This window comes from Sorex fumeus, unplaced genomic scaffold (genome assembly GCF_029834395.1).
Source record: "Sorex fumeus unplaced genomic scaffold, SorFum_2.1 ptg000008l, whole genome shotgun sequence".
NCBI lineage: Eukaryota > Metazoa > Chordata > Mammalia > Eulipotyphla > Soricidae > Sorex > Sorex fumeus.
The window spans coordinates 33,041,209-33,056,725 of NW_026606065.1; the positions used below are offsets into that span (position 1 = coordinate 33,041,209).

Sequence of the window (15,517 nt, forward strand, 5' to 3'; positions counted from 1 at the left end):
TTGAGGGTTTGTGAGAGGCAATAATAAATTTCTCCTCATTGCCCTCAATTTTCCATGACATTTACGCCCGTCTCGTAGCCACTGCCTTTTCATTAGCCGCAACCTCAAGGCTCAATACATGAATCTGTCGGGATCATTGCCGTGTCAGTACATATAACAGCCCCAAGATGAATGGAGCACTGGAGAGAAAGGGAGAGAGTGCATGAAAGTTCTGTGCAAGTTTGGGGAAAACACTTAGGATTCACTGGGCATTTGTGGTGGTTGAAGTTAAAATACAGATTTCAGAGAATAAGTAAATATTTGGTACAGAAGTAGATAAAGACTGAGAACATTTTTACCTGTAATCTTAGTGTTTGGGTTTAATGTCCTACCCATTATTTTGAATGCTTCGAGGAAAAAGTATTTTCTGTCCTGTTACAAACTCAATTCTTTGTCTCTGTAGAGATTATAATATAAAAAATAATAATTTTTAGTCAGTTTTCTTGAATCTCTTCAAGCTATGATATCCTTGAAAAGCAAGGCCCCTTTGCCTAATCTGATAAAAAAAAAAGCTTCATTTGTGAATACTGAGTCACAGATATATAACATAGCAAACAGTAAGAGAGGTGTAAGTCCTCCAGTTTACTGGTGAGGAAACTGAACCCCACTAAAACCAGAGAAGCTTACCTAGATCATTAACATCCAGTAGGTCTGTCTCTTTTACCACAATCCAGATACATGGTGTTTTGGCAAGGAAACCACTCTCATCACTTTACTAGTCCCTGAAGTAGTTTCCGGCATACGTCTCATCTTTGTGGGAAATACTCAGGAGGAATGCAGCCAACATCGCAGTACAGCTTGAGTGAAATCTTTATGGATTGGAATTGATTTCCACATATTTACACGGGCACCCAAGTTCTCGGTCCCGGTTTATCAAAGAATAGGGATGCACCCACTACTGAATTAACAGAAAATGTAGTAAGTAATCATTATGATGTTAAGAACTCCAATATCACATCCTGAAAAAATCAGAATATTTAGATTTTTGTGTCTCCAGCTCTCCTGACGCTCCCATCTCTTGGATCAGGCTTCGACAAAGTGCTCCCGCTTACAGATTAAATCTGGCTTGCCTCCTGATTTTATTTTTCAAAAGTCGTACTGGAGCACTCCCCTTGTTTACATATTATCTGTGCCTCTTCCTTTGTACAAAGGTGTGGCTGAATGGCGGGATCAGCGGCGACCGTCAAAGATGAATACCAGTTTCCTGCCTCTATAGAATGCTTGCCAACTCTTGACAGATCATGTTTGCTTTATCACTCTTGTTACTCTGGTCTCTTTTAAGGATCTTCGCAGTAGATATGAAATTCATCCCGGGGAAGCTTGTCTGTTTTTGAACGGAATACGTCTTGACATGGATTCTTTTGATCCTTTCAGGTGAGTGTTGTATTACCACAATATTAATATGATTTGTAGGCACCATAGCTTGTATAAAAAAAATTATTGTCCTGATGTCAACATCTGTCAAAATGCAAATAATCACTTTACGGGTAAGGCCAGTACAGCTTTTGACTCATTTTGGTAGACCATGTTTGAGAGTTTGGATAGACGTTGGCCGCTTTTAGTGAGGTGAAAAAATGAAAATTTCCAAGTCTTAAACCTACCTACTGACAGAATTTGAAACTATATTTATCAAGGACATTTTTGGGACTGAACTGCTAGAGTTTCCAACTTCCCGGAAGGAGCTGAAGAAACATAAGGTATTTCTTCCAAAGAAATTAGGGGGCTTGAATGGTAGTACAACAGGTAGGGCATTTGCCTTACATGCTGCCAACCTGGGTTCAAGGCCTGGCACCACAAACGGTCCCTCAAGCCCCACCAGGAGTGAGCCTTGAGCACCACTGGGTGTCCCCCACCCCCAAAAGAAAACCCAAACAGAAAATTATCTGGAAAAATGTTAAAGTGCTATATATGCCAGAGAGGAAATTTGAAATTATAGATTGCAGCATATTGTCTATTTCCCTAAGTTTTAAAGAAGAGCCTTCACAGTTCCTTATTTTTAAAATTTTTAGCTATTTGTTTTAAAATTTTAACTATTGTGTCCGAGTCTCTTGAGAAATGTTCCCTTCTGCCCTCCTCCTTATCGCTGCCAATTTCCCTTTTCTTGGCATTCTCAGTACTTTAATCTGTTTAAATGGCTTGTTAAGAAAAATGCAAGGGAGCTACTGATACAGACAGGGGTTAAGCTCTGAGCTCCAAATCGTCACCCTTGGCCACATGCACCTGGCCAAGAGTCTAACTCGAGCACAGAAAATGAAGTGGCTCATTTTGACGAACAGCCTGTCCTTGCCTGGCAGTGTTCCTGCACATGTGCGACCCAAATGAAAGAAATCATGTAGGTGTCTTGAAGGCCTTGTGTCTATCTTAGTGACATCACCTGGCGAAGAATTCTTTGGGGCTCTTGATAATTACGTATTTATAATGCAGGGAACATGGCAAATCCAATAGTGTTAAAGCAGTTTAATGTGAAAGTTCAGTTCTCTAAAATATCTGGGTGTCTGCCAGGATGGTGCTCTGTGGTAGGACCCTTGCCTTGGTCCTTTCCTTGCATGCATAAGGCCACGTGATCCTATCTCGCACCAAAAAAAAAATTGGAAGGAAGAGGAGGACGATGGAATTGAAAAGAAGCAAAAAGAAAGAAAGGGAGGGAACAGACAAAGGGGAGGAATGGTGTTTTGAGGGGCGTGAGCTGTATCTGATGGATGGTGCCTGGAAGCAGTGAGTGGCTGTACTTACCACTGACAGTGCTCAGGAATTACTCCTGACTCTGTGCTCAAGGATTGCTCCTGGCAGTGCTCAGGGAACCGGTTGTGGTGCTGGGGATTGAACCGAGATCAGCTGCATGTAAGGCAAGTACATTAATCCCTCCATCTCTCCAGCCCAAGGCTGTGTGATTTAAACATTTTATCCGCTTCTTCTGGGTCCTTCAGTTAAGGGGTACTAAGTTGTTAATATTAGTAATCTTTTATGCTCCTTCTGTATTTCTGTAGTTTGTGGTCTCTAGTATAATTTCTCCTTCATATTTCCCATCCTGTTAAGAGTTTTCTTTGTGAGTCTACGTAAGGGTTTGTCAATCTTGTTTATCCATTTTCAGTTATCTTTATAGTTAAGCTAACCTGGTTGTAGTAGTGTTTATCCTTAGAGTGTACATCACTACTGCCCCTATAACGCCACTGCAATGCCCAGGAAATCACCACCACTGTCCTGGTGTCACCTCTGGTTCCAGCTCTTCCTCACGCCTCCCTCCCCTCCAATGCTTGGTCACTTCAGTTCTCTTTTTGTTGTTGTTGTTTGTTTTTTTGTTTTCAGAAGGCACTGTTTTATTTGTTTTTACCATGTGAGTGTCATCTCAGGGTCCCCATGGGGCACAGGAGGAGAATGGCCAGCTCTTCCCCTATCCCGTGAGGTCTGGCATGTGCCATCACTGCTGACCTGTACCTGGGTTTTCCAATGAATTCTGGAAGATGTTGGCCACCGGGATTCCCGGGAAACTGATGGAGGGACAGCACCTGCTCCCGTCTGGATTCGTCCAGAAAAGGTGGCCTAATGCAAAGTCCAGAGGCATTTCTGCCAAGAGCCTCTTGGTTTTGAGATTTGTTTGTGTGTCTCTGGGATTATGGCCATTAAGGAGCTTAATAAGTAGCCAAGGGCCTTTCATGGATGTGATCTCTGGGTCCCATTGGGGCGAGGGAGGATCTTCACATACTTTTTAAAGATGATTCTTAGACACTTGAAGTTTGGGGACACTGTTTGAAGTTTCAAAATAAATTTATTTTCTAATTTTTTCTTTTACTATAGAAATACAACTTATATTTTATGTAATCAATCTGTAGTCTTTACTGTATTGGTTAATTGTTTCTAACAGTTTGGGGATGGAGTCATTAGAGTCTTCCATTTATATTATGTCATCTTAAATAGCAGTAGTGTATCTTCTTTTCCATCTTGAATACCTTTTATTTTTCTTGTCTAATTACAATGTCTAGGAATTTCAGTATTGTATTGAATAGTTAAGCAAGAAAATATCCTTGCCTGTGCATGATTTCTGAAGTGAGACTTTCAGTTTTTTGCAAGTATATTAATTATGGGTTGTCATATATGGCCTTTTCTATATTGAGATAGCTTCCTTCCATCCCCATTTTGTTGAGTGTTTTTTTCATGTATGGGTGTTGAATCTTGTCAAAAGCTTTCTCTGCATCATATGATTTTTGTCTTTTTGTTTGATTGTATTAAATGCATCTGTTGACATCCTTGATTCCCTGAAATAAATCACACTTGACCATGGTCTGTGATCCTCTCAGTCTAATACTGAGTTTGATTTTCTAAGATTTTTGTTGAGGATCTTTGCATTTATGTCCATTAGAAATATTGATCTGTAGTTTTCTTTTTAGGACTGTACTTTTGGTATTAGGATATTACTGGCTTCAGAAAAACTTTTAGGAAATTATTCCTATTTCTTCTGCATTTCAGAAGAACTTAAGGAATGTAGATAGTCCGTCTTCTTTTTAGGTTTGGTCGACCTCACTCATGTGTCCATCTGAGCCCAGACTTTTGTTTTTGGGAAGATTTTTGATGACTGTTTAATTTTCCTATTCTGCTTCAGTTCTAGGAAGTTTTATGACTAATAATTCATCCCTACTTAGTGACAGAAAGTTTACTCTTTAGCTATGACTTTTTTTTCCAGGGTATCTGTTGTAATTTCCCCCCTTTCTTCTCTGATCTGATTTATTAGAATTATTTCTTGTGCTTTCCTCATATGTCTAAGTGCTTGTCAACCTTGTTTAGTCTTTTAAAAAACAAACTCCTAGCTTTATTGATCCTTACTCTTGTTTTCTTAATTTCAACATCATCGACATTTGCTCTCATTGTTGCCTTCTTTCTGCTCATTTTGAGTTTCATTTGTTTTACTTTACTTTGGCCTGGAGTAATACCACAGTGCGTAGGCTGTTTGCCTTGCACACAGCTGACCCGGGTTCAATTCCTCTGTCCCTCTCAGAGAGCCCGGCAAACTCCCCGTGGCATATTTGATATGCCAAAAACAGTAACAAGTCTCACAATGGAGACATTACTGGTGCCCGCTCGAGCAAATCGATGAACAGCGGGAGGACAGTGCTACAGTGACAGTGCTTGTTTTACTTTTTCTGATTTCTTCAAGACGTGGGCATAGACTTTTTGGGTTTGAGCTTTTCCTTATTTCTTGATATCGGTCTGTATTGTTAAGCGCTTCGGTGTTATCACTGCTTCTGTGTGCCATAGACTGATTTCACTTGTCACTTTAGTTTGTTTTGAGAAATCTTTGCATTTCTTCTTTGAACTCCTCTTTTAACAAATAGTTCTTCAGTACCACAGTGTTTAGTTTCCAGATGTTTGAGATTTTTCCCCCAGCTTTCTTTTTAGGGTTTATTTCTGCCTTTCCTCTGGATTGCTTGGATGTCTGTGCATAGCCTCACGTCTTAATAAATATTGTATTGTTACCTTGTTTTAGAAATTTTGAAATTTGTTAGTACTGAAAACAATTTGAGTTTGTTAGTACTAGGGAGGGGGGAAAGCACAGAAGTTCAAAACTCCTTGTCTTTGGTATTAATGAGACTAAGTTAATTATGCTTAAATTTTGTTTCTGATACTCTGTACAAGCACTTAGTGTTAAATGATTCTTTTAATGGCAAATCAAAATAAGATCTGTTTCTTTTCTTTAAACATAAAGTGTTTTGGATATGCTGAAAGTGGAAGGAAAAATGATGAATAGCCTTCACAGTCTTGGGATCAATGCAGAAGATATGAGTAAATTTTTTAAATTAAACTCACCTGTTTTGGATCATAACTATGCATTAGATATTAGGCATTCTTCTATCATGGTAAGTGCCCATGTCATTTGTTGTTTTAAAATAGGTAGCCGCTCTGAGACAAAATGAAGCTGAGTATTCACAGGCTTTGGAATAGATTTAAGCTTTTGAAAAAAGTTGTAGATGTAAAAACAAAGCCAGGCTCATCCCTTTTCCATCTCTACCTTCTTCACCCTTCTTTGTATTCCCTTCTTTCCTCACGAGCACCTCAGGAAGGACAGTGCCTCCACAGCCCTGCCCATCCTCACTCAGAATCCTCTCCAGCGTTCCAGATAAAAGCAACAGACAAGAGCAACCGCCACAGCTGCCACGCGAACATCAGTAACAGCAAAATGCCAAATCATTAAAATCCGGGGCTACCATGATAGCAGGGTGATAGTCTTGTCTGCCTGGCTTGCAGCGGCCCTTGATATTCTGGTCTCTGTATCACAGTCTGCGTGAATTTCCTAAAACTATGGTCATGTCTTTCCTCTGCCTAAAGCACAGAAACAGCCCTTAGTATGTTCTAGAAGGTTGTCAGTAGCCTACTACATCCTCTCTTTTTAGACTGTGATATTCTGTTCAGTGCCATCCCTTAATTCCCTGCTAAGAAGAAAGCACGACTCCTTCCTGTCCCCTTAACACCCAGTCTTCTGTTGGACTCAGCACCAGACAGTGCTCCTCAAGAGAACCTTTGCCTCTCCCCATTGAGGGTGGTCCTCATCCATGCATGTGGCAAGTTGTCCCCAGTGGGAATGTGACCCATCTTTACCCTCTCATGCCGAAGTCCCTGATTTTAGTAGGTACTCAACACATAGTATTCCAGGAATATGTATCTCGAATCAGCAGACAACATAATTTCTAACAGTGAAACTCTGAAAACATGTATATTCCAACACAGTGTGTTCTATGTGCATACGCCCATTATTGCTTAACTTTCTTTTTTAAAGAACTTGAAATAATAAAAGTGCAGTGTATTAAGATTATGCCCTCCCCTCAGTGACGAGACATGCGGGGGATGAGGGTAGAACCGGCCCTTTCCTCCCTGCCCCAAAGAGACCTGGGTTCGCCGTCCTTAAACGGCCTCTTGGCTCCTGATCAAGCTGCTTAAAGGCCATGATCCGAGAGACTAAGGAACAAATCTTGGAAACCAGCAGGTTTTGGCAGAAATCCCTCCAGATTTAATTGTTAAAATTTCAGAATTCTGAAATCATGCGGCCACTACTGCAGCTGCACAACATCATATGTTATTCATAACTAGCAATAGAAAACAAATTGTCTACGGTTGCCTTTTCAGCAGATCTGAGTGTTGGGGTAAAATCCCAAATAATAATGGTGGGTCTGGTGTCAAAATATTGAATGTGATCAAAGTAGAGAGAGAGTAATGTGGAAATCATCACAGGTAGGGGGAGGCTGTAGGATGGGAGTATACTGGGGTTTTCGGCGGTGGAAAATGGGTACTGGTGAAGGGACAGGTGTTTCATCATTGTATGACCGAGATTTAAACCCGAAAGATTTGTAACTGCTCTCATGGTGATTCAATAAATAAATTTATAAAAAGGAAATAGTAAGGTGGAGTTCATGCCCAATTCAATCAGCCTAATCAATGGCTGAATAAATAGCAATACTCCTACATTAAAATACTTTTTAAAAAGGAAAAAAATATTATGCCCTCCATATGAGCTCCCCAGGAAGACTCAGTATAATCCATAAGATGCTTCACTAGAGGGGATTTGAAGCGACCATAAACCAGAGTAAAAGATTCACCCCATCCAAAATCATTTGCAAGATGTGATTTATTCATAAAACACAAGCATTTGAGTATCCTGATCCATTGCTGTTGCTTCCGTTGGAACCGCCATCCTGGGTGAAGACTGCTCTCCCATCTGAGAATCCCGGGCACAGAGCAGCTCTAAGCAGAGCCTGGCTCTCTGAGCATCGGAGCTTCCAACCTGGGATAACTTACAGAAATAACGGATGAGTTCCAGACCAGAGACGCGTGTTCAGGGTTGTTTCTTGCTCCCCTTTCAGGCCAGGTTCTCTCCCTTTGTCCACATTTCCCGGCTCTGGAAGCTTACCACACATCCTTCCTGACAATGGGTCACCAGAGAAGCCGCCCAGGCTGCTAATCCTGATGCTTTTGTGCCTTTTATTTTAAGCGCCAGTGATTGTTGACATTAAGCCGGAGAACGTTGTGGGTGTGAGTCCCCCTGACAAAGCGAGTCGCTTGCTGCTCCAGACATGTGGGACAGATCTATAGAAGGGCAGAAGCACCTAGTGCCCTGAGGTGCCTGGAGAAAGGTCACTGCCTCGTCCCGTCCCCGTTCCCCACCCCCCCCCCACCTTCCGTCTCTCCAAGACCCCCAGGCGGAGGCATATGCTTTCTCCTCTCTGGACGCCTACTTCTCATCCTCCAGGAGTGTCTGTCTGACAGTGCCCTAGAGTAACTTTGCATTGAGGTGAAACATGGAGAGCGGAAGAGAGGCCCTTCCTGTCATGTTGAGTACCTAATTCAGTGTCATGAAGTGCGGGATCACTCCTGGTGGGTTTAGGGGACCACTGAGGGTGCCAGGGATTGAATTCCAGTCATCCATATGCTAGGCAAGTGCCTACCTGCTGTACTATCCTTCTGCCCCAATAACCCCCTCTTTTTTTTTTAAATAAGGGCCTTCCTAGGGGTGCCACCCAAAGGCTGCTCTGGTGGCACCCAGCCTCCCGGTGTGACCCAACAGGTGCCCAGGTGCCAGGATCAACCCCACATTTTTCCTGTTGCTTTTCAGAAGAGAATGATCCAAAAGGGTGGCAGTAGACATTGTTATCTAAAACAACCTTTTCAGGAAAAAAAAAAAGTGTCTTAATTTGCTATTAACAGACACTCGTCACTGCCTGTACCAATTAAGGTAACGGTAGAGCAAGACGCCAGGGTTAATGTCAGTGTGCATCTAGAGGAATGCCGTACAGCACAGAACCTTCCAGGAGTCAAACTATTAAGTGTTCAAATGGTGATCTGAATATTTCTTACTAAGTATAGAGGCTACCCTCCATCTCACATCCGTATTTGTTGCTTTTTATTTTTTTCAAAAAGTACCAAATTTTGGTAGAGCCTAGTTCTGCCTTTTGCCTTTGTCTTCTAGAGTATCTGCTGTTGAAAAGCAGTTTCCGTGTGTATTTTTAACTACAATTGTTTGATGCAGAGAATAACTATTGCAGTATCAGTATCATATGTGTAATTAAGGGTTTAACATGATAGTCTCTGCTAAAAGCTGGAAATTCAGATGACAGGTTAAAAAAAAGTGAAGAGTTACAAGTACTGGTACTAATCTGTACCATTCATCCAAGTATTGAATGCCCACCAGATTCTATGGGGACATCTTAGGCTCTGCTTGAGATCTTCTCTTTTGTGTTTGCTCCCAGGGTCTGTCCCTCAGGGACCTTGGTGTTTAGCAAAGTGTCCCTGCTTGAAATTCCATCATTGACCCTTAACACCTCATCACAGCCATGGTTCCAAATTCCCACATTCTGTGTTCAGGGTGGGTGTGTACCTGAGCCATTGCTGGGTGTATTGCAGCTTACGAGTGATCAGAGTTGTCCTCAACACTCATCTAATAAGGGCCTAACACCCAAGATATTTAAGGCCCTGGTAGAACTTTACAAGGGAAAAAAATCTAACCCCATCAAAAAATGGAGAGAAGAGATGAATAGAAACTTCCTCAAAGAAGAAACACAAAGGGTCAAAAGCGCACAATGCAAAAGTACTGAACATCACTAATTATCCAGGAAATGCAAATCAAAACAACAATGAGATATCATCTCATGCCACAGAGTCTAACACATCTGAGAGAACAACAAGATGCAGGTGTGGATGCGGAAAGAAAGGGACTCTCATTCACTGCTAGTGGGAATGGTGATTGGCTCAAAAACAATATGGACATTCCTCAAAAAAAAAAAAAAACCTAGAAATTGAGCTTCCATAAGACCCAGCAGTGAACCACATCTATTCAAGCATGATCGTCCAATTCAGGTTGTTAGGCATTCGAATGAATCTATGCTCATGGCCAAGTTTGTGTTGACAAGGACACCGACACCACCAACACCTCTATTGTGCATGTTCCGAGGAACAGAACAGTTCTTCTCCAGTGTTGAAAATGGCGTGATGTGATCTATGCCTTCTCGTTTCAGTCAGACCAATGATATCGTACTTGATCTTCTGTGCATGCACCATCAGGTCCTCAATGGATGCCTCCTATGCCAGCGTAAGAATGTTGAAAGTACAGACAGTCATTTTAGTCCTTTGTTTTGGCAACCTAGTTTGGCCCTGAGATTTTATCAGCCTCTCTTTGCTCATCCTTCTTAATGCAGCCATATTGGGAGCTCTTTCAGGGTCAGGGGAATGAGGCCCATTTTTTTTTTTTACTGTTTTTGGCATATCGAATATGCACCGGGTAGCCTGCCAGGCTCTGCCATGTGGGCAGGATACTCTTGGTAGCTTGCCGTGCTCTCTGAGAAGGATGGAGTGCTGTTCGGGTGGCCCCTAATCACTCTTACAGGTATTCCCATGATTCACACCATATTTGAACCCCATCAAATATGGTGCGGTAATTATGGAAAATGGGTAATAAGTGTCTTATGATGTGTCATGAGCAAGCTGGGTTCCGAAAAGGATTCAGCACTATTGACCATATCCACACAATAACCAAGCTCATTGAGGTTTCGCGAGAGTTCAAGATGCAGCTCTAATGTTCATCAATTTCAAGAAGGCCTTTGATTCTGTTGACGGAAGCCGTCATTGAAGCCCTAGCCAAACAGGGCATTCAGACTCAGTACATCAGGATCCTCTGCAGGCTGTATTACAAATTTACCACTAGGATCTCACCATTCTACAAGGAAGTGATTATCGACATCAAGAGGGAGGTTCGTCAGGGTGATACCATTTCACCGAAACTCTTCAGTGCCACCCTCGAGAGTGTCATGCGATGACTGGAATGGGAAGAAATGGGAGTGAAGATAGATGGCACCTACACTACCTCTGCTTTTCTAATGACATCGTTCTAATAACACCAATCAACCAAGCAGCACAAATGCTGGCCGACTTCGACTGTGAGTGTGGAAAGGTCAGACTGCAGCTGAATCTCACCAGGACAATGTTCACGAAAAACTGACTAGTTCCTGATGTTCCATTCGCTCTAAATGGAATGAACATCTCCGAATGTAGCAGTTACGTATACCTAGGTCGAGAACTCAACATAAGAATGACCTGGCACCTGAGCTGCACAGGAGGGAGAGAGCAGTGTGGAACGCGTTCAAGAGCGTCAAAGAAATAGCTAAGAGGACAAAGAACCTCCAGTTTCGGGCACGTCTCTTCGATTCCACTGTTATTCCTGTACTAACATATGCCTCAGAGACCTGGGCCCTACGAAAACAGGATGAGAACGCTATTCGGGTCTCTCAAAGAGGAATCGAAAGAGCTATGCTTGGACTATCACGCTTCACTCAAATGAGAGAAAGAATCCGGAGTTCCAACATCCGTCAATGCTCAAGAATCAGGGACGCCGTCTTGTTTGCCAAGGCATCGAAAATCAGATGGGCTGGACACGTAATGCGGTTTGAAGAAGACCACTGGACTAGAGCCATTACTGGCAGGAGAGAGTGCAGTTAGGACAGAGAAGGGACCATTACAACAGTGATGTTAGATATGAACACTGGACAAGAACTGAGTGCTGAAAGGAAGTAAAGTGATATGCATGATATCCTTTCAGGAGAGAGAGAGAAAAAAAAGAGAAAGAGAGAGAGAGAAGTGCCATGAAGGCAGGATGGGAGGGGGTGCAGAGAGGATGATGGGAAGAAAATTGGGGACATGGGTGACAGGAAATGTACACTGGTGTAGGGACAGGTGTTGGAACATGACTAACACAATCCTGAACAACTTTGTAATTTTGTGTCTCTCAGTGATTTAATGAAAAGTAGGGAAATAAAAATTCTTTAAAAAAAATAATAAAATACAAATGTGAAAGTGGAAAGAGAGAGGTAAAGAGTTAGCAGTTACCAAAGTATGAGATTAATACCCAAGAATAGCTGAGATCAGCACCAGGAGGATTACTCCATAACTTAGAGGCCAGCCGGGTATCCTAGAGGAAAGGGCTATTCAGATAGAGAAGGGAGCACCAAATAAAGGATGTTTGGAGGATCCTCCCAGGAGGGGAGATGCACGTCGAAAGTAGACTATGGACTGAACATGTTTGCCACTCAATGCCTCTTTTGCAGACCACAACACCCAAAAGGAGAGAGAGAACACAGGGGATTGCCCTGCCACAGAGACGGGGGGATGGGGGGATGGGGGTGGGAGGGATATTATCCATGGTGGTGGAAAATGGGCACTGGTGGAGGGATGGGTATCTGATCATTGTATAATTGAAACCAAAGCACAAAAAATTGTAAATCTACAACTTTAAAAAAAATAAAATAAAGGGGAAAAAAAAAAAAAAAAAAAAAAAAAAAAAAAAAAAGAGTTAGCAGTTACCTCCTCCAGGGGCGTTCATTGGAATGAAGAGTCTTCAGTTTCCTCCTGCTCCAGAATTCCTCTGCCTCCACGTGCCACCAGACGGGCAGACCCTGTCTGACTTCTGTCATCCCAGCCCAACACCCACTGTCTCTTTCTGTTCAAATCCTATTCCCCAAGGCTGCACTTTAGATAGAACCCCACCTCACCCTGCCCCACCAGAAACAACACTAAGGTGCTTCGTGCCCCTCATGCATCCTGCTCTCAAGGAGCCTCTTGATTATTGGCCGAACCCTGCTTTCATGCTTCTCTGGAACAACGCATCATGCTTTCTCCAGCTTTTATCATGCTGGATGGTTAGTCCAGCTTCAGCTGTTCTCCACCCCAGTTGGAATAGGACATTCGAGTGTGGGTCTTACGGCTTAACTTTAAAGGGGGTACCCTGGCATTTTGCCCAAGCCCTTAATTCGAGACAGAGCTGGTGAATCTCCTTGCCTCTTTTAATGCTGAAAATTAGGTTCATCATTTTCAGTGATTTATTAGAAGCCTTTCATAACCTCTCAGAGGGCCTGAGGGCCACTCCCCAGGACCCTGAGCCAGCCAGGCCAGCTGGGTCATTGCCAGTCAGAGGAGGGGTAGCTGCTCAGACCCCATGGAGCCTTCTGTCAGCATCACCCAGTGGTCCCAGGGTTCAAACCTGGGTCCCGGCACATGGACCATTTGTATCTCTAGCCACTGAGCCATCCAGAGCAATTTTACTCTCATTTTATAGGAGAAATATGCTTAAGGAATCCCTTATTTTAGAGGGAAAGCATAATACAAATGACCTGGTCATAGCAGATGGCGCATATAATATGTGTTGTAAAGAATTCTCGACTGCTTTTTATATTTAATCACAAATAACAGAATTGTTTAGTTCCATTTTGGTTTTTGAGCTTCACCTAGCTGTGCTCAGGGCTTACTCCTGGCTCTGCATGCAGCAATCACTCCTGGCAGCGGGGCTCGGGACCAAATGTGGTTCTCGGGATTGAATCAGCTGTGAGTACAGCAAGCATCCTGCCTGTTGTACATATGGAAAATTCTGTGTAAATTTTTACTTGCTGTGTGACGGAGTGAAAGCTGGCTTTGAAAATGGCTTATGTTTAATATTAATGTAGCTGTCATAGATTTCTGGATTATTTTCTAGTGGATCAACGACTTAGAAAATGATGAAATGTATGTTTCATGGCCTACAAGTTGCCAGGAACTTCTGAAACCAGTATTCCCTGGAACTATACCTCCCATTCGGCGTAATTTTCATAACTTGGTGAGTTTTGCATCTTGACACTCTATCTGAATCTCTTATAAATACATAAGCATTCTTCTTGGGTTATTCTGCTCTGGGTAAATCATCATCTAAATGGTGAGAAAATTACTGCCTCAGACACCATGTTTTAGGCGGCTTGGCTGGCTACCAAAAGCCCGCAGTATTACATGATCTGCTTATGATTTACTCTTATGTATTTTTTACTCTTATGTATTTTTACATATTTTATTATTAACTTGCTGAGTTACTTTTACATATTCTCCAAGGAATATATGATAGAAGCTGTCTTTTATATCATAAAAACTTACTGAAGTTTAGTACATTTCAGATAAAACGCATAATACCCCTTAATCATCTAATATATTGGTTCATTATTATGATATTGAACAACCTTAGAAAATGCTGACATTTACATAAAACACTCGGACTCTTACGTGTTTTCCACCCAGTATATGAATGTCTTGTTTTTTTACAGCAGCCTGAAGCATGCTTATGTTAATGCCTTTTTTAAAATTTTTTTTTTGGAGTGGTGGTGCAGGGAGGGAGCAATATCACAATTCAGTTTCTGTTTCCTTTTTTAAAAAAAAAATATGGAGAATCTGGTGAACATTTGGAATAAGGTATTTCACATCCTGTAAAAATTACTTGCTTTAAAAAAAAATTACTTGCTTTGTGCTATGCTGGAAAAAGAGGATGAATATTTTGGTACCACATTTCACATATTTGCTTTGCAACCTTTAGAAATTCTTCAGCTGTGAATCTTTTCTTAGATGCTTCAAGGTTCTTGAGAATGGCTAGGAAACCTACCTTGAATTTTATATTTTTAGCTAGTAAGAAATTAGACCGAACTTGGATTTTATAAAAACTCTAAAGGGTCTGGGGTTGGAGCAGTAGTACAGAGGAGGGGGCATTTGCCTTGCACGCGGCCGACCCGGGTTCGATCCCTGGCATCCCATATGGTCCCCCAAGCACTGCCAGGAGTAATTCCTGAGTGCAGAGGCAGGAGTAACCCTTGTGCATTGCTAGGTGTGACCCAAAAAGCAAAAAAAAAAAAAATAAATAAATAAGTAAAGTGTTTAAAACAGTGATTATAAATTTGCTCTCTCCTAGGTTGTGTTTATTGATCCCACTGAAGAGTATGCCTTGGATTTCATAAAACTTGCTGAACTTTTCTATCATCATAAAATCCCTCTCAGGTAATTGGGAATTGATGACATTGTACAGTCACTGCGAGACGCCCAGCCACGGCTTGTCCCAGACTGTCAGTGTTCTGTTCAGAGCCACGCTTCTCTGCAGTGCTCTGAGCAATGAAGCTCTGCACTGGGAAGGACCTCCTGTGTTTCCAGTGGAGTCGATTATTCCGAGTTGTTTGTTCATCTTTCTGATCCTGTTTCCTTCCTGAGAGAATGATCTGGCCCCTTTGGGTACCAAGCGTTAGGTCTGTCTCTTTTGTTTTGTTTTGGGGTCACATCCAGCGATGCTCCAGAGACCCTACCGTGTGCCAGGGATCAAACCCGGGTCAGACACTTGCAAGGCAGACCCCCTCCTTGCTGTGCTATTGCTGCGTCCCTGGGTTAGATCTGTCCTCTGTGATTTGTGTCAAGAGCCCACCTTTGCCAGGCCTGGAGTATATGCTTTGCAGCTGGGCCCCAAGTACCACATCAGTCCCTGGGTGCTGGGAACACCGCTGGGCAGTGGGCACTGTAAGGTGTGGCCAGCCCTACCCACTTCCAGATTCATTTTCTTTTTTCTGGGAAAGTATAGTCATTTGATAATGACCCCATCAGAAAGAGATTGGCATTCTAGAAGGATCTGGTAATTGCTGGTATTTTGGTGTGTATACATGATAAAGCAAACCAT

The 15,517-nt window shown here is 42.3% G+C and overlaps 1 protein-coding gene across 1 annotated transcript in view; it reads left to right on the forward strand.

Moving 5' to 3' along the window:
* The window catches only part of UGGT2 (UDP-glucose glycoprotein glucosyltransferase 2), a 128,100-nt gene that overhangs the window by 48,210 nt on the left and 64,373 nt on the right, over nucleotides 1–15,517 (forward strand). Inside the window, exons 11-14 of the mRNA XM_056109679.1 lie at nucleotides 1,322–1,413; nucleotides 5,738–5,888; nucleotides 13,538–13,657; nucleotides 14,768–14,853. Of these exons, the coding sequence (XP_055965654.1) occupies nucleotides 1,322–1,413; nucleotides 5,738–5,888; nucleotides 13,538–13,657; nucleotides 14,768–14,853 (449 nt within the window). The remainder of the gene's footprint in view (nucleotides 1–1,321; nucleotides 1,414–5,737; nucleotides 5,889–13,537; nucleotides 13,658–14,767; nucleotides 14,854–15,517) is intronic.